Source organism: Rhineura floridana, chromosome 3 (assembly GCF_030035675.1).
Source record: "Rhineura floridana isolate rRhiFlo1 chromosome 3, rRhiFlo1.hap2, whole genome shotgun sequence".
In the NCBI taxonomy this organism is placed as follows: domain Eukaryota; kingdom Metazoa; phylum Chordata; class Lepidosauria; order Squamata; family Rhineuridae; genus Rhineura; species Rhineura floridana.
This window is the reverse complement of record NC_084482.1, coordinates 97,450,300-97,469,671: the sequence shown is the minus strand read 5'-3', so window position 1 is coordinate 97,469,671 and position 19,372 is coordinate 97,450,300. Positions and strand designations below refer to the sequence as shown.

General features: G+C 42.4%; 1 protein-coding gene across 7 annotated transcripts in view; it reads left to right on the top strand.

The window, feature by feature from the left end:
- Window positions 1-19,372, top strand: part of ARHGAP26 (Rho GTPase activating protein 26) — a 421,406-nt gene that overhangs the window by 135,832 nt on the left and 266,202 nt on the right. For all 7 annotated transcript variants that reach the window (XM_061616981.1, XM_061616982.1, XM_061616980.1 and 4 more), the window contains exon 11: window positions 2,091-2,169. In XM_061616981.1, the coding sequence (XP_061472965.1) occupies window positions 2,091-2,169 (79 nt within the window). The remainder of the gene's footprint in view (window positions 1-2,090; window positions 2,170-19,372) is intronic.

Sequence of the window (19,372 nt, the reverse complement as noted above, 5' to 3'; positions counted from 1 at the left end):
ATTGAACTGAATGATAGTGTCGGGCATGCTCAGTAACAACCAACTGTCAGTGTTCTAAAAGCCAGACTCACAGCTGCTGGGCTTGCCTAACCAGGGAGCCACATCCACACCAGACTTAGATTTCACATGAGACAGTCAAGGCTTCCCTCAGAGAATCCTGGGAAGTATAGTTTGTGAAGGGTGCTGAGAAGAGACTCCTGACAGAGGTCCAGTGGCCAGAGTGGTTTAACAGTCAGCCGCTCTGATTGAAGGTCTGTGAGAGAAAAAGGGCATCTCCTAGCAACTCTCAGCACCTAACTACACTTCCCAGGATTCTTTGGGAGAAGCCATGACTGTCTAAAGTGAAATAAAGGTCTGGTGTGGATGTGGCTCCCTGATAAGTTTAAATTTTGGGTGGGAGGCTACTTGTGCCTGCTGTAGAATAAAAAAATGGGGGAAACCCTCAAAAGCAATGATACTGTTCACAATGTTTTCCTTTTGGAAAGGAAAGGGGCTTCCCCTCTGCCCAGTACCAACCAATCTCCTCCCCTCCCCCTCCTCCTCCCCATCCTGCCCCTCCCCCTCCTCCTCCCCATCCTGCCCCTCCCCCAGGTCAGTATTGGACTACGACCTGGTAGACCAGGTAGACCTTGCGGTTTAAGAATGTACCTATAGCTCACAGATATTTCTCTCAAACTTTCAAAAGCAGGGAAATTGGGCAGCTATAGTGAATGCACCAGGGAAGCAGGAGACCTGAACTCCTCTCTGAGATATTGGACTGCCCTATAAATTGGTCAAAATGCAAAGACAATTTGGGTTGGTCTTTCACAGTCCAATTCATTTCCTGTGTAGCTTGGAAGAATTTGGTAACATGTGCCTCTGAGCATATGGTGAGTGGTGCCAACACCTGCAATCAGCCCAATTAATAGAAAGAAGACATGTGCTGTGCTGATCTTGTTTTCCCAGGGAGGAAGCAGCATTATTAAGATGACATAGTTCAGATGGTCACTTTAAGTATGGCTGACTTCCTTTGCAATTTTAGTGAAGTTTCCTATAGGAAATCATTTTCTTTTGTTTCTATTTCTGTGAATATGTGAAGTACAGCAACACTTTGCAAAATTTATGCTAAAAACCTCCAAAAATAATTGTGGAATAATGGCACTGACTATTCTGCAGAATAGTCTCCAGTGGACATCAGGAGTGCCTCAGTTTGCACAAGATAAAATAGTGGAGGTGAAATATATTCTAGCAAGATTGTAGGTACTCTATGTTTTTAATTGACCATGCCTACCTTGCCTTAAAGGAAGTGGTTTAAACATAGTTGGCTAAAAACATGCATCTTGGGCAGGCTAAGTTTGTTTTTTTCCAACAGCTCTCCTGGTGCATTCAGTATAGCTGCCCAATTTCCCTGCTTTTTAAAGTTTGATAGAAATATCTGTTGGCTATAGGTATGTTCTTAAACTGCAAGGTTTTATTTGCTTATTAGTGAATTTACTATGTGAACACATGCCTAGGGATAACACAGTTCATATACATGCTCCATGGTGCTTGATTCTCATGAACTGTACAGGAAAACCTGTTGTAAATACTTGCCTAGTCATACTGTGATAGAACCCCAAAATCCATTGATTTCAATCAGTGAGAGTTATTTGCTGACTGTCCATTTGTGAAGGTTAAGAACACATTTGAGTGCAATGGCTTGCCAACCCACATTCAACTTTATTTGGATGTACATCCATGCAAATTGTGAAGTCTGCCAAACATTGCCTGGAATGTTTGCTTTACCACACAGACCTATGCAAGCGAATGAGAGAAAAGTTTGCTATTAATGACATCCTAGTTTTGGCCCCATATGTTTTAATTGAAGTAGGTGTCTCTTCCAGAGTTCCTAGGTATAAGTTTGGACATGGAACTATGCATTGTAGTAGCTTTTGCTGAATTTGACCTGATTTGCATGTAACACAAACTCAGAGCATGACTTTGTGTGAACCATCAAATGTTGAGTTCCCAGAGTATATGAACTGGGTCCTCATTTGTTCTTTCCCCCACCACTTTGTTTTTTAATCTTTTTAGGCCTCTTATTCATAATGTCATTCCATTCATCTCTGCAGGCCTGGAGTGATCACAATGCAGGCACTTTCTGAAGAAGACCGAAGGCTGTGGATGGAGGCAATGGATGGCCGGGAACCGGTAAGCAAGAATTCTTATGAATAGGTGTTGAGTAAAATCAAAATCAAAAGACTCTTTTCATGGCCTGTGTGTGTCTTACTAATTCAGTGGTGTTGACAAAAGGATCCTTTTGAATCTTTTGGTTAAATACGTGAGGTAATAATTCCATCTTCTGTGCTAGGACAGTGAGAAATGTCTTGTTCTCAGTGTTGCAAAGAAAATGCTGAATGTAGCCCAGAGTAGATCAAATTAAAATATAGTATGCAGTTTTCAAAAATATCTGAAATCTGCTGAGTTAGTAGTTATTAAAAAAATGACAGGTCTATTAAATTGCATAACCTCATGCCTCCTTGTTATGTGCCTTCAAGTCGATCACGACTTATGGCGACCCTATGAATCAGTGACCTCCAAAAGCATCTGTCATGAACCACCCTGTTCAGATCTTGTAAGTTCAGGCCTGTGGCTTCCTTTATGGAATCAATCCATCTCTTGTTTGGCCTTCCTTTTTTTTACTCCCTTCTGTTTTTCCCAGCATTACTGTCTTTTCTAGTGAATCATGTCTCCTAATGATGTGTCCAAAGTATGATAACCTCAGTTTCATCATTTTGGCTTCTAGTGATCGTTCTGGTTTAATTTGTTCTAACACCCAATTATTTGTCTTTTTCGCAGTCCATGGTATCCGCAAAGCTCTCCTCCAACACCACATTTCAAATGAGTTGATTTTTCTGTTATCCACTTTTTTCACTGTCCAACTTTCACATCCATACATAGAGATCGGAAATACCATGGTCTGAATGATCCTGGCTTTGGTGTTCAGTGATACATCTTTGCATTTGAGGACCTTTTCTAGTTCTCTCATAGCCGCCCTCCCCAGTCCTAGCCTTCTTCTGATTTCTTGACTATGGTCTCCATCTTGGTTAATGACTGTGCTGAGGTATTGATAATCCTTGACAAGTTCAATGTCCTCATTGTTAACTTTAAAGTTACAGAAATCTTCTGTTGTCATTACTTTAGTCTTTTTGACGTTCAGCTGTAGTCCTGCTTTTGTGCTTTCCTCTTTAACTTTCATCAGCATTCATTTTAAATCATTACTGGTTTCTGCTAGTAGCATGGTATCGTCTGCATATCTTAAATTATTGATATTTCTCCCTCCAATTTTCATACCTCCTTCTTCTTGGTCCAATCCTGCTTTCCATATGATGTGTTCTGTGTATAGATTAAACAAATAGGGTGATAAAATACACCCCTGTTTCACACCCTTTCCGATGGGGAACCAATCGGTTTGTCCATATTCTGTCCTTACAGTAGCCTCTTGTCCAGAGTATGGGTTGCTCATCAGGACAATCAGATGCTGTGGCACTCCCATTTCTTTTAAAGCGTTTCATAGTTTTTCATGATCTACACAGTCAAAGGCTTTGCTGTAATCTATAAAGCACAGGGTGATTTTCTTCTGAAATTCCTTGCTCCGTTCCATTATCCAATGTATGTTTGCGATATGATATCTGGTGCCTCTTCCCTTTCTAAATTCAGCTTGGACATCTGGCATTTCTTGCTCCATATATGGCAAGAATCTTTTTTTTGTAGAATCTTGAGCATTACTTTACTTGCATGGGATATTAAAGCAATAGTTTGATAATGAGTGCATTCCCTGGGATCTCCTTTCTTTGGAATTGGGATGTATATTGAATGCTTCTAGTCTGTGGGCCATTGTTTAGTTTTCCATATTTCTTGACAGATTTTTGTCAAAATAGGCACAGCTTCAGTCTCAGTAGCTTATAGCAGCTCTATTGGTATGCCATCTCTTCCTGGTGATTTGTTTCTTCAAAGTATTTGAAGAATAATTCATCATATGGTTCCTCCATGAATGAATCTGTCATCCTTGCATCTTTTTTATAGAGTTCTTCAGTGTATTGCTTCCATGTTCCTTTTATTTCATCTTGGTCAGTCAGTGTGTTCTCCTGTTGATTATTCAACATCTCTCCTCTTGGTTTAAATTTGCCTTTAATTTCTCTGATTTATTTATTTATTATAAATAGCCGATTTACAGTACTGGGTGATTTACAGTAACTAAAAACAAATACAATTTAAAATACATCTTTTAAAAAACAATTTAAAACACAATTTAAAAATTTGGAATAGGGCTCTTGTTCTACACTTTTTGTTGTCCTCTTCTATTTCTATACAATAACTATTGTAATAGTTCTCTTTGTTCCTACGTACTAGTCGCTGTATTGTTGCATTAAGGGTTCTGACCATGTTTCTGTCTCCTTTTGCTTTTGCTTTCCTTCTCTCTTTAACCATTTTAAGAGTTTCTTCAGTCATCCATTGAGGTCTTTCTTTTTAACGAGAGGTATTGTCTTTTTGCATTCTTTCCTGATAATGTCTCTGACTTCACTCCATAGTGGTTCTTTGTCAACTTAGTTGAAGGCCTCAAACCTGTTCCTTATTTGATCTTTATATTCTTCTGGGATGTTATTTAAATTGTATTTTGGCATTATGATTGCTTTGTTCTTCTTCTTGAGCTTTCCTCTGATTTTCGATACGACCATTTCATGATCTGTACCGCAGTCTGCTCCTGGTCTTGTTTTTGTTTTTGTTTTCCAATTAATTTTTATTCAGATTTTCAAAACCAAAACAATACAAAAAGAAAAAAAAACACAAATCAATAACTAATACAATAAAAAAATAAAAATAAAAATATTGACTTCCGATTTGTCGTAGTTCAGCTATAAATCTATAATATATAACAAGCCTGTCTCTTAAGAACATAAGAACATAAGAAGAGCCTGCTGGATCAGGCCAGTGGCCCATCTAGTCCAGCATCCTGTTCTCACAGTGGCCAACCAGGTGCCTGGGGAAAGCCCGCAAGCAGGACCCGAGTGCAAGAACACTCTCCCCTCCTGAGGCTTCCGGCAACTGGTTTTCAGAAGCATGCTGCCTCTGACTAGGGTGGCAGAGCACAGCCATCACAGCTAGTAGCCATTGATAGCCCTGTCCTCCATGAATTTGTCTAATCTTCTTTTAAAGCCATCCAAGCTGGTGGCCATTACTGCATCTTGTGGGAGCAAATTCCATAGTTTAACTATGCACTGAGTAAAGAAGTACTTCCTTTTGTCTGTCCTGAATCTTCCAACATTCAGCTTCTTTGAATGTCCACGAGTTCTAGTATTATGAGAGAGGGAGAAGAACTTTTCTCTATCCACTTTCTCAATGCCATGCATAATTTTATACACTTCTATCATGTCTCCTCTGACCCGCCTTTTCTCTAAACTAAAAAGCCCCAAATGCTGCAACCTTTCCTCGTAAGGGAGTCGCTCCATCCCCTTGATCATTCTGGTTGCCCTCTTCTGAACCTTTTCCAACTCTATAATATCTTTTTTGAGATGAGGCGACCAGAACTGTACACAGTATTCCAAATGCGGCCGCAACATAGATTTATACAACGGCATTATGATATCGGCTGTTGTATTTTCAATACCTTTCCTAATTATCGCTAGCATGGAATTTGCCTTTTTCACAGCTGCCGCACACTGGGTCGACATTTTTATCGTGCTGTCCACTACAACCCCGAGGTCTCTCTCCTGGTGTGTCACCGCCAGTTCAGACCCCATGAGCGTATATGTGAAATTAAGATTTTTTGCTCCAATATGCATAATTTTACACTTGTTTATATTGAATTGCATTTGCCATTTTTCCGCCCATTCACTCAGTTTGGAGAGGTCTTTTTGGAGCTCTTCGCAATCCCTTTTTGTTTTAACAACCCTGAACAATTTAGTGTCATCAGCAAACTTGGCCACCTCACTGCTCACTCCTAATTCTAGGTCATTAATGAACAAGTTGAAAAGTACAGGTCCCAATACCGATCCTTGAGGGACTCCACTTTCTACAGCCCTCCATTGGGAGAACTGTCCGTTTATTCCTACTCTCTGCTTTCTGCTTCTTAACCAATTCCTTATCCACAAGAGGACCTCTCCTCTTATTCCATGACTGCTAAGCTTCCTCAGAAGCCTTTGGTGAGGTACCTTGTCAAACGCTTTTTGAAAGTCTAAGTACACTATGTCCACTGGATCACCTCTATCTATATGCTTGTTGACACTCTCAAAGAATTCTAATAGGTTACTGAGACAGGACTTTCCCTTGCAGAAGCCATGCTGGCTCTGCTTCAGCAAGGCTTGTTCTTCTATGTGCTTAGTTAATCTAGCTTTAATTATACTTTCTACCAGTTTTCCAGGGACAGAAGTTAAGCTAACTGGCCTGTAATTTCCGGGATCCCCTCTGGATCCCTTTTTGAAGATTGGCGTTACATTTGCCACTTTCCAGTCCTCAGGCACGGAGGAGGACCTGAGGGACAAGTTACATATTTTAGTTAGCAGATCAGCAATTTCACCTTTGAGTTCTTTGAGAACTCTCGGGTGGATGCCATCCGGGCCCGGTAATTTGACAGTTTTTATATTGTCCATTAAGCTTAGAACTTCCTCTCTCGTTACCACTATTTGTCTTAGTTCCTCAGAATCCCTTCCTGCAAATGTTAGTTCAGGTTCAGGGATCTGCCCTATATCTTCCACTGTGAAGACAGATGCAAAGAATTCATTTAGCTTCTCTGCAATCTCCTTATCGTTCTTTAGTACACCTTTGACTCCCTTATCATCCAAGCGTCCAATCGTCTCCCTAGATGGTCTCCTGCTTTGAATGTATTTATAGAATTTTTTTTTGTTGGTTTTTATGTTCTTAGCAATGTGCTCCTCAAATTCTTTTTTAGCATCCCTTATTGTCTTCTTGCATTTCTTTTGCCAGAGTTTGTGTTCTTTTTTGTTTTCTTCATTCGGACAAGACTTCCATTTTCTGAAGGAAGACTTTTTGCCTCTAAGAGCTTCCTTGACTTTGCTCGTTAACCATGCTGGCATCTTCTTGGCCCTGGCGGTACCTTTTCTGATCTGCGGTATGCACTCCAGTTGAGCTTCTAATATAGTGTTTTTAAACAACTTCCAAGCATTTTCGAGTGATGTGACCCTCTGGACTTTGTTTTTCAGCTTTCTTTTTACCAATCCCCTCATTTTTGTGAAGTTTCCTCTTTTGAAGTCAAATGTGACCGTGTTGGATTTTCTTGGCAATTGGCCAGTTACATGTATGTTTAATTTAATAGCACTGTGGTCACTGCTCCCAATCGGTTCAACAACACTTACATCTCGCACCAGGTCCCAGTCCCCACTGAGGATTAAGTCCAGGGTTGCCGTCCCTCTGGTCGGTTCCATGACCAACTGATCTAGGGAATAGTCATTTAGAATATCTAGAAACTTTGCTTCTTTGTCATGACTGGAACACATATGCAGCCAGTCTATGTCCAGGTAGTTGAAGTCACCCATTACTACCACATTTCCTAGTTTGGATGCTTCCTCAATTTCATATCTCATCTCAAGGTCTCCCTGAGCATTTTGATCAGGGGGACGATAGATCGTTCCCAGTATTAAGTCCCTCCTGGGGCACGGTATCACCACCCACAACGATTCTGTGGAGGAGTCTGCCTCTTTTGGGGTTTCGAGCTTGCTGGATTCAATGCCTTCTTTCACGTATAGAGCGACTCCGCCACCAATACGTCCTTCCCTGTCCTTCCGATATAGTTTATATCCAGGGATAACCGTATCCCACTGGTTTTCTCCATTCCACCAGGTCTCCGTTATGCTCACTATATCAATGCTCTTCTCTAAGACCAAGCACTCCAGTTCTCCCATCTTGGTTCGGAGGCTCCTAGCATTAGCGTACAGGCACTTGTAAGCAGTGTCTCTCTTCAAGTGTCTTTGGCACTTGTGGTTAGGCCTGTGGTAATTTTGCTCTTCTGAATTTATATCCTGTGCCCCTGCTCTCACAATGCCTACTTCTAGGCCTACCCCTTTTAAAATTTCATCATTTCTTTGGTTTTTATCCCAGGGGGGAGGTTTATTCCGAACCGGACCTTTCTCAGCTCCTGTCGGGTTTCCCCCCTCAGTCAGTTTAAAAGCTGCTCTGCCACCTTTTTAATTTTAAGTGCCAGCAGTCTGGTTCCATTCTGGTTCAAGTGGAGCCCGTCCCTTTTGTACAGGCCCGGCTTGTCCCAAAATGTTCCCCAGTGCCTAACAAATCCGAACCCTTCCACCCGACACCATCGTCTCATCCACGCATTGAGACTGCGAAGCTGGGCCTGTCTGGCTGGTCCTGCGCGTGGAACTGGTAGCATTTCAGAGAAAGCCACCTTGGAGGTCCTGGCTTTCAGCATCCTACCTAGCAACCTAAATTTTGCTTCCAGGACCTCACGGCTGCATTTCCCCATGTCGTTGGTGCCAACGTGCACCACGACCACTGACTCCTTCCCAGCACTGTCTACCAAACTATCTAAACGACGGGCGATATCCGCAACCTTCGCACCAGGCAGGCAAAACACCTTGCGGTCTACACGCCCATCACACACCCCACTGTCTATGTTCCTAATGATCGAATCACCCACTACAAGGATCCCTCCACCTCCTGGAGATATATCCTCGGCACGAGAGGATAGCTGCTCATCCCCCAAGGAATCGGTCCCTTCTAAGGGATCGTTTCCCTCTTCCTCAGGTGCATGCTCTCCTTCCCCGAGACCATCGTTCTCCATGATAGCAGAAGGGCTATCATCGTTGGAGTGGGACACAGCTATAACGTCCCTGAAGGCCTCCTCCACACACCTCTCTGCCTCTCTCAGCTTTTCCAGGTCCGCCACCTTGGCCTCAAGGAAATGAAGTCGTTCCCGGAGAGCCAGGAGCTCATTGCACCGAGAGCACACCCACGACTTCTGTCCAACAGCAGATAGTCGTACATGCTGCAGGCGGTGCAAAACACTGGAAAGCCCCCACACCCCTGCTGGCTTCTTACCTGCATAGTTTTGTTTAAGGTTTATTACGTGAATGGGTTGGAGACTGCGGTTTAGTTGAGGTCAGGGAACAGACGGGCAGAGTGGGGGGCCCTGGCCTCCTCGCCCTGCTGCCAAACTCGCTCTGCTGCTTAACTCGCCTTGACGCTTCGTCAGCTGGGGCTCCCTCTAGCTCGTGGAGCAGGCTCCCTCGCTAGGGTGCTCTGACTTTATATGTGTGGCTGGTTCCTCCCAGCTACTGCTGCCAGCCAATGATGTGTTACTTGAGGCTGATGGCTATCAGCTGGGGCTTAACTCTTTAGTATTCTCTCAGGCTTCCTTCCTTCCTGAGCGAGGGGCGGGGCGGGGCTGTTTAAGCTTTTGGCTGCTTTTAATCTAATCAAGGGGTTGCGCCTTCCAGGCAAGTCTTTTGTGTTTGTTGTTTTCCCACCTAGAACAACCTGACCTTTCTTTAACCTAGGGAAACAGAGCTTGTGGTTGTGTTTCAGGAAGGCTGAAGCTGCCCTTTTTAGCAAGGACTGAGCTGACTCTCTCCCTGTATGTGTCGGTGGAGTTTCCTTTTCCCCCTTCTCTCCGACTGGAATTTAGCCTCGTTTACAATGTCCCCTGAAGCTTTCCTGCTAGGGTGGTGTTGAAAACTAGCTTTCTATGGGCTTCCTTCTCCTAGGATCTGTCTCCTAAGATATAGGTTCTTTCAGGATTTGGCTCCTAGCTCAGGGTGACCTTGGGCTGCCCTTATTACTTATTGCTCTGAGCTGTTTTACTTCAATTAAATAATGGAATAAATGGGAGCTACTTACCCTCTTTTTGCTCTGCTGCTTAACTCGCCTTGACGCTTTGTCAGCTGGGGCCTTGACGCTTCGTCAGCTGGGGCTCCCTCTAGCTCGTGGAGCAGGCTTAATAGCTCCAATAGCTCCAATAGGCTTAATAGATTATAAAATCACCTTCCTCCAGCGGTTATCTTAATTGGTTTCAAATCTCATTAACATCATATCATTTCATTCTTCCACAAAAAGTCAAAGAGAAGTTTCCAATCTTTGAGATATATATCCATCAATTTTTTTTCTAAATAAACATGTCAATTAATCCAACTCATCAAGTCTACTAAGTCCGGTAATTTCAAATCGCTCTTCTTCCATTATCCATATTGGTTCCATCTTCCATCTTTACGCACCCAATAATCTTGCTGTCATAGTCATATAATAAAAGTCTGATAGGAATTTCCTTTATCACAGATATTTTCTTGCCATCAATTCTGAACGTATCACTGAAGTATTGTTGCAAAGCCGCATCTCTGTTCCTCTTTTTTACATGATACACTAGCACATCTCTTGAAGATTTTTCCATTAACACAAAACAGGGATTAATTCTGTTAACTTTCTCCATTTCAAATTCCATCAAATCCTTCCAGTCCAGGAATTTTTTTGAACCGATAATATCTTTATCTCCAATCTCTTCAATTCCTTCAGGGACAGCGCTGATTTCCAAACCATAATATTTGTCTCCAGGATCCATCACAACCAGGAAATCCAAATCTTTTTCCATGTCCATATTTAATCCAATCTCCATAGTTTGAACCTTGCCTTTAATTTCTCTTTCATCCTTTTTTGGTTTTCCAAATCTATCTTTATTCTCCTTTCTCATAGAATCCTGAATTTCTTTCAGCTCCTGTCTCATTTCATCAAATTGAATTCTCCACACTTGTCTATTATTTCTCAGTTCTTGTTTTATTGACTTAATCCCATTCATTATTTTCTGAAACATGTCTAAAGATAAAGTCCCTTCTTGTACATCCATGATCTTCTTAATTGTCATTCTTAAAGCCAAAGGAACTAAACTCCTCAATTTTCAATGTCCCAAGCAAAGAGCAGTTTATTTCTTTATCCAGTTATAAAGGAGTTAATATTTCAAACCAACTGGCGTCACACTCTAGACAGCCCTTATCTCTTATATGCCCAGAAGTGCAAAAACAGCTTTAGTTCACAGCGTCCTAATGACTAGTAGCAACGAGAATGAGCAGATTCGTCAAAAAAAGAAAAGAAAAAGTAGATCAGAAAAAATAGTCCCAGACATATATTACACAAAAGTCTTATAAATCAAAAAGATTTTTCTTTTCTCTTCCAATCAGAAACCCCTCATCCGTTGTAATCTTTACAATGCCATTTTCCATGTCAGCTTTTTGCAATAGGAAAAAGATAGGCTATTTTTATTTTCCTCCCCCTTAGTTCCGTGAGTAAAAAAGAAGGAAAGTTTTGGCTCACCCAGGTTTTCTTAATTGCTGATCCTTTGACAAATCTCTTTAGCTGTATAGATAAGAAAGTGATAAGCATAGACAGGAGGATGCTTGCCTGTTAGTCCGTTTTTTTAAAAAAGGAAAAAAAAACGGGTCACTTATTCAGCTGAGCTGGCTATAAATCCTCGCTCTGTCCGAGCTGCTGGAAGACCTTCTTTCACAGACGATTCTGACGAATTCCAGTCTCCCACAACCACAACAAAGCTGTGTGGGAAATCTCACGTTTCTTCCTTATCCGGAAGAAATTATCCCCAGTCAAAAAGACCCTTCTGACTGGATTTAAGGCTGAAAAAGTTTCATCCAAGACGGGAGCCCGTCTCAGAGCTGCACAGGCGGAGGGATCCTCCTGGGAAGTCTGCTCCTGGTCTTGTTTTTGTAGAAAGTATGGAACGTCTCCATTTTCTGCTACCAATTATATAATCAATTTTATTCCTATATTGATTACGTGGATTGATGTCCACGTGTACAGTCACCTTTTCGGTTGTTCAAAAATTGTGTTTGCAAGAAACAAATTATTGGCTTCACAAAATTCAATAAGTCTTTCTCCTGCTTCATTCCTATCTTCTAAGCCCCATTTCCCCAAAATTCCTAGTTCTTCTCTTTTCCCTTCTTTTGCATTCCAGTCCCCCATGATTATCAGCACATCTTGTTTTGGTGTGTGATCAATTTCTTCCTGTACTTCTGCGTAGAATGATAGAATCTCTCCAATTCCTCTCCTTCTGCATTTGCCATTGGAGCATAGACTTGGATGATGGTTATGTTAATAGGTTTCCCATTTAATCTCATTGATATCACTCATTCAGACCTTGCGTTGTAGCTCCTAATTGTTTTTGCTACATCACTTCTCACTATTAGAGCAACCCCATTTCTTCTTAATTTCTCATTTCCTGCATAAAATATTTTGTAGTTGCCTGATTGAAAATGTCCCATTCCTGTCCATTTTAATTCACTCACGCCAAGTATTGTAATGCTGATGCGTTCCATTTCTTTCTTGACAATGTCTACCTTTCCCTGGTTCACGCTTTTCACATTCCATGTTCCTATTGTATGCGTTGGAGAACTCCGGACTCTCCTTTTGCATCTGTGCACATCAGCCTCTGGGCTTCCTTTCAGCTTTGACCCAGCTGCATCATTAGTCACAGTGCTACTCGTACTTGTCCTTTGTTCTTCCCCAGTAGCTGTTGAGTGCCATCTGACCTGGGGGTCTCAACTTCCGGCACTATCTCATGTTGCATTTTGGATACTGTTCACAGGGTTTTCGTGGTAAGAGGTATTCAGAGGTGGTTTACCATTGCCTTCCTCTGAGTTTGGCTGCATCTTAGTCTGGTGTCTCAGCTTTGACCATTCCGGCTTTGGTGCCCCTGTTAGGAATCTAGACTCCTGACGGCATTGCTCTCAGCTTCTTCAACACTCTCAATCCCCCTCACCATGTTAAGGTGTGCATCCTAGTCATGTCTCCTAATGGAAATGTATTACAATCCAGTCCTGGAAACTGGGTACACTGGGGTAGGATAAGAACATTAGCAGAACCTGCTGGATTAGGCCAATGGGCCAGCATCGTGTTCCCACAGTCGCCGGTCTTTTGCCAGTGGGCAGCCCGCAAAAGGACCTGAGCACAACAGCACTTTCCCTTCTTGCTGTTTCCAGCAACTGGTATTCAGAAGCATACTGCTTCTGATTGTGGAGGAGAGCATAGCCATTGGGGTTGGTAGCCATTGATAGCCGTATCCTGCATGAATTTGTGTAATCCTCTTTTAAAGCCATCCAAGTTAGTGGCCATCATTTTAAGTATGCTCTGTGTGAAGAAGTTTTTCCTTTTGTCTATCCTGAATCTTCCAACATTCAGCTTCATTGGATATCCACAAGTTCTAGAGTTATGAGAGAGGGTGAAAACCTTTTCTTTATCCACTTTTTTTAATACCATGCATAATTTAATATACTTTCATCATGTTCAGATCCACTACAGTCCGGATTCAGACCTAGTTTCAGAGCTGAATCAGCCTTGGTCATCCTAATGGATGACCTTTATTGTGTGAGAGATAGGGGGAGTGCAACACTCTTACTTCTGCTCGATCTCTCAGCAGTGTTTTTACCATTGACTACAGTATCCCCCTGGACCGACTCAGTGGAATAGATATCGGGTGCATCGTATTACAGTGGTTCCATTCTTACCCACAGGGCCGTGTTCAGAAAGTAGCACTAGGCAAGTATTACTTGGCCTATGGCACTTGTGCTATGGGGTTCTCAAGGTACTATCCTTTCCCCACTGCTATTTAACATCTATATTAAGCCATTGGGAGTAGTTTCGAATTTTGGAGCAAGGTGTCATCAGTATGCCGATGATGTGCAACTCTGTTTCTCCATAACATCTGAATCGGGAGAGGCTGTGATCAGTGTCTGAGTGCTTTAATGGGCTGGATGAGGGCCAGTAAACTGTGCTTGAATCTTGGGAAGATGGAGGCTCTTTGGGTGAAGGTTCCCATGTCTGCGAGATTGGCAAGTTACCTGTTCTGGAATCTGTTCTGTTCTCTCTAAAGGAGCAGATGCGTACCTTGGGGTTACTCCTGGATACATCTATGTCACTAGAGGCCGAAGTGTCCTCTGTGGCCAGGTGTGCCTTTTACTAGCCTTGTTTGGTTCGCTAGCTACAGATGTTCCTGTACAGGATCAGATAGCCTGATCACTGTAGTCCATGTGCTGGTAACCTCGAGGCTGGATTACTGCAGTGTGCTCTATATGGGGCTGCCCTTGGCCCTGGTGTGGAAGCTCCAGCTGGTGCAGAATGTGGTGGCCATACTGCTGATGGGGGCACATGGGTGACAACATGTGACACCACTTTTAAAAATCTGCACTGACTGCCTATGTACTACCGAGCCAGGTTCAAGATCCTTGCATTAGTTTATAAAGCCTCAAACAACTTAGGCCCAGGATACCTTAGGGACTGCCCGAACCCTTATATCCCAGCTTGATCATCTGCAGGAACACTGTTGGTGTTCAACTGAGTTGGTAAAGCTCATTTGACAACAACAAGAAATGGAGCTTTTAGTGTCATTAGCCTATTCCTGTGGAACGCTCTGCTAATAGTCAGCAGGCACCTTCTGTTCTGACTTTTAAATGCCTACTGAAACTTTTCTATGTCACCAGGTTTATGCAGGCAATTGAGAAGATAACTTTCTGCAATCTTAGTTAATGATTTCTGATTTTAAATTTTTATATGGTTTTATCATGTATTTATATATGTTGTAAACAGCTTCAATATTTTTTAATGGTCTATACTATTTTTTATAAACATTAGGGGAGTTGCTCCTGCACACTTTGCGCACCAACCCTACCTGTCAGCACCATCAAACATGCACGCATGCATGCACATTCCCATGCAACCATCTCCCCTCGCCAATTCTTCCTCTCACAATACCTCCAGCACCTCTGGGTGCTGGTGCGCACTGAAGCTTCCTTTTCCCTCCTCTCAAATGGGTTGCGAAGCTTCCTCCTCTTCCCCTCAATGGGTCACCAACTTGCAGGCCTTGCTGTTGCTCTCCCTCTTGCTGTGGTGCTCTCCTCCTACCCCCCAATGGGTCTCCAAGCTGCCCACCCCACACAGGTCCCCAAGCTCCCACACACACCCTACATGGGTCTCCAAGCTCTTCCTCCACCTCAAATGGCTCTCCAAGTCCCCCACACACATCAAACAAGTCACCAAACTCCCACCTCACACCCCACATTGATCTCCACCCTCCCACCCCACCCTCATACCCCACATGGGTCTCCAAGCTCTCACTCCACCCAGATCTCCAAGCTACCTGGTTTGGTGAGGCCTTGTGGCCCAGGCCAGCAGCCAGCACTTCCTGCTCACTCACTCTCCCACTTTCCACTGTCCAGGTCATCAAGTTGTAGGTTGTAGCGCCACCTGCAAACAGCTGGGCTGCAAACAGCATGACAGATTACATTTTTATTTATATAGAAATAAATGTTTCCTCGTACTTGCCTTATCTCTAAACTAAAAAGCCCCAGATGTTATAAATGCAACTCTTCATAGGGGAGTTGTATGTCACAGCATCAATTGCAAGGGCCCTAATTACCAGTTTTGCCCTGATAGAAAATGGGTGTAAGACAGGAAGTGGGGGAACCTTTTTCACTCTTCACCAGCCTTTCAGAGCCATATGCCTGTGGTGGGTGGGGCCAAAGCAAAGTGGGTGTGACCAGAGACATAGTTATTGGAACCAGAACTGGCAGTGGGCAGGACTACCCCAGTCTCTCATATATATGCACTATGCACACATACAACACACACCATTCTTGCCTACAGCATACACACACGCTCATGGATGAACACACATTCACCATAAAGATCCCCCCTCCCCCCAAGGTAGTAGGGCTTAGGAGAAAAACTCTTCTGTTGGAGCCAGTAAGAGTGAAGAGGAGGGGTTGCAAGCTGTACAGGGAAACCCCATGGCCCACATAGAGCCCATGGACTGGAGGTTCTCTCCCCCCTCTCCCGCAATAGTGTAAAGGTTCAAGCATTAATTGTGGCCTCATCCATTCACTGGATTTTTGTACATCACTACATCTTTTTTCCTATAAATTTGTTCACTTGTTTCAATGCAGATAGGACATTTATTGCGGAGGGGGGAATAGATGCATGGTGTTGTGCCATTGTACCATCTCTCTCTGTCTCCCTTCGAAATCCACCATTTCCATGGAATCCTTGAATGGCCAAAGGAGAAATTATTATATTTAAAATTTCAACTTGATTCCTGAGTTTTCAATACCCATGGGAAACTCGCTTGAATTTTTTCAGGTCATCCTTTAACAATAAATAAATTAAAAATGAGATTCTTGATATCAGATTCTTCATTTGTATGATAGATTTACAGAACACATACAGCCCTGATAGTACACGAAGCTGTGAAGATACGAATGACTTCAGGGGGACATTATTTAACATACGTAGTTCTTAGAGAGTCACCCACATAAGCCTCTGGCACTTTGCTTACAGCAGTGAAAAAAGCAGATAAGAGAAAAATCAACTCATTTGAAATGTGGTGTTGGAGGAGAGCTTTGCGCATACCATGGACTGCGAAAAAGACAAATAATTGGGTATTAGAACAAATTAAACCAGAACGATCACTAGAAGCCAAAATGATGAAACTGAGGTTATCATACTTTGGACACATCATGAGAAGACATGATTCAGTAGAAAAGATAATAATGCTGGGAAAAACAGAAGGGAGTAGAAAAAGAGGAAGACCAAACAAAAGACGGATTGATTCTATAAAGGAAGGCACAGACCTGAACTTACAAGATCTGAACAGGGTGGTTCATGACAGATGCTCTTGGAGGTCGCTGATTCATAGGGTCGCCATAAGTTGCAGTCAACCTGAAGGCACATAACAACAACAACAACAACATTCAGCAAAATTGCAGGCAGAAAGCATTAGTGTTGAACAAAGGAATTCTCACTTTAAAAATTAAAATGCTAGATGCATTTACAAAGCAGAAACAAACCTCTCTGAAGGATGCCAGCCACTGTGCTGACTATGCAAACAACACAATTGTATGAATGTCATAAATTTCTTAATTGTGGAGAAAGAATGAAGTTGAAAATATATGTGCATGTTCTGTCTCACTTTTTCTCTCATATGTGCAAAGTAAACTAACTAGGAAAAGAAAATGCATTGAAATCAGCCAGTTGCTCTGAAACAATCCAAGAAATGTTGTCTTTTCTGTATCGTTGACCATCATCTGAAGGGCACCAACTTGGATACACATGCTCTATATTCTAATTATGTATTTATGTATTATTGTTTTTCAAAATTACCCTACCTTTTTTCAAAAAGAAATGTAAAAGTGGCTTTCAACTATACAGAATACATACAATAAAAGCTAATTGCAGAGGTGCATCTAGCATCTTTGTTGTATAGCTTTTTCTGTGTGCTAGAGAGACACCTCTTTACCCTGCCCTTTGGAAGTTAAGGTATTTGTTTTGTCAGACCCACCTCTTTTGCTGAACTTCTTATTGTTCTCTTTTAGCTGGAGCTGGAACTGCAGCTTTACCTGTTTTTATAATTGTAACTGTCTCCTCTCCCCCCACCCCCCGTTTCCATAATGACATGTTACATTGTTATAACCAATCCTGGGACGTTATGATAAAGGGCGGGTGAGAAATCTTATAATTAATAAATAACATTCATAAAACACATTTCACAACCATCAGAAAATACCACCATTATAAAAACAAAAGAATTCCAAAAGTCAACAACAATGGCAACTCATTCCCCCCACTTGCAAAACCCCCAGAGTGAAGGCATAGAAAAAGAAAACCACCCTTAACATATTTAGTTCAGGTTTTTCAGTTGAAGACCTTCCTAAACATCCACATTTTGGCAAAACACCTGAAAGCATAACATCGGGACTTAGTGAATCCCAACCAGGAAGACATTCCACAAGTTGGGTGCCACTACCAAAAATGGCCTATTTCTTGTTGCTGCCTTCTGGGCCTGAAACTGTCAGGAAATCTAAAGCAGGGCCTCAGATGATGAAAAATGCATGTAGGGAAGAACATGTGGAAGAAAGCAATCTTTAAGGTATGGTAAGGCCCCAAGCCATTTCAGAATTTAAAGCTTAAAACCAGAGCCTTCATTTGGTCCTGAAAACTGGTAACCAGTGTCGATCAAATAAAATGGGCAAAATATGTTCAGATCTTCTCGTTCCATTCAGTACCCCAGCAATGGCATTTTGGAGTTGTTGCAGTTTACAAAGACTTTTCCAGGGAAGCCCCACGTAGAGTGTGTTAAAATAATTACAGAATGAATGGGTCCATTTGTAAGGACAAGGTGTTGCTTATTTAAATTGTACTTAAGTATTTTTGTTTTTAAAAAATGATTCTAATCATGGAACTGTACACAAAAGAAAATGTCAGCTATGAGCTGCAGTTACTCTTGTATGATCTCCATCTAATAGTCTTCAGTTGGGTTGCTGAATTAAAACTCAGTACTGCACATGAACATTGGAAAGATAGAAACTGTGTGTGTGTATATAAATGAGAATTCAGTGTGCATAAACACTGGCAGATGCTAGCCCTATTCAGTTTTATAGCAATGGATGAGGGAGTGGGGCTGCCCTGGATAGCCCTTCCCCTTGTATCCACATACACACTGCAAATACCTGCAGAGAAGCAGGGCAGCTTCATGCCTACAGCTGTATACATGAAGGCTTCCACGCAACCTGGAACTCTGATAGTGCCGGATTCCAGGTCACATGGAAGCTTTCGTGCATATAGCTGTAGTGTGAAGGCCTCTTGCCCTGCAGACTTTTGTGCTGTACACACAGATGCCTTGGGTAGGGCTTTGTCTCATCTTCACCAGTTATGTTTTGATTAAAGGCCGGAATAAATATTAAATACTTTCCAACTTCCATATATTCAATGGGGCGACTGACTGAGGGAACAAGATTTTAAGCCTCTAATTGCCTGTGTGTTTTCATATAGACAGTATGCAGTAGTTCCTTTTGTTTTTAAGAGTTGTACTGAGTTCTGAGTGGCTTTTGCAAAGCTGTTGGGGATCCCCCCTGACCCTAACCTTTCCCATCCTGGTGCCCTCGAGATACTTTGGACTCCAATTACCATCTGTATGGCCAATGATCACGGATGATTAGTGTTGTAGTACAAAACATATGGAAGGCACCAGGTTGAAGAAGGCTGCCCAACCCTTTGGCCTCTGTGTGTGTGTGTATTCAGACTGATGCCAAAGAAGCGTAGTTTCTACTTTGTGAGTAGCTATCTCTGCTCATTGTAGATTGGGACCTGTTCTCTTTAAGCTAATTATATAATCATGACAGACATGGATCTACACTTGCCCTTCCGCAGACTCCTTTTGTTTGTGGAAGGGTTTTCAATCATGCAGAGGCTCCTGCTGGTGGAACAGAGGGAAGATATTTTTGCTGATTCTCCTTCCTTCTCCATGCTCCTGAGTTACCTCTGCACTGTTCAATAGGTTCTCCCAACCATCTAGAGCAGCCTTTCCCAACCAGTGTGCTTCCAGATGTTGTTGGACCAC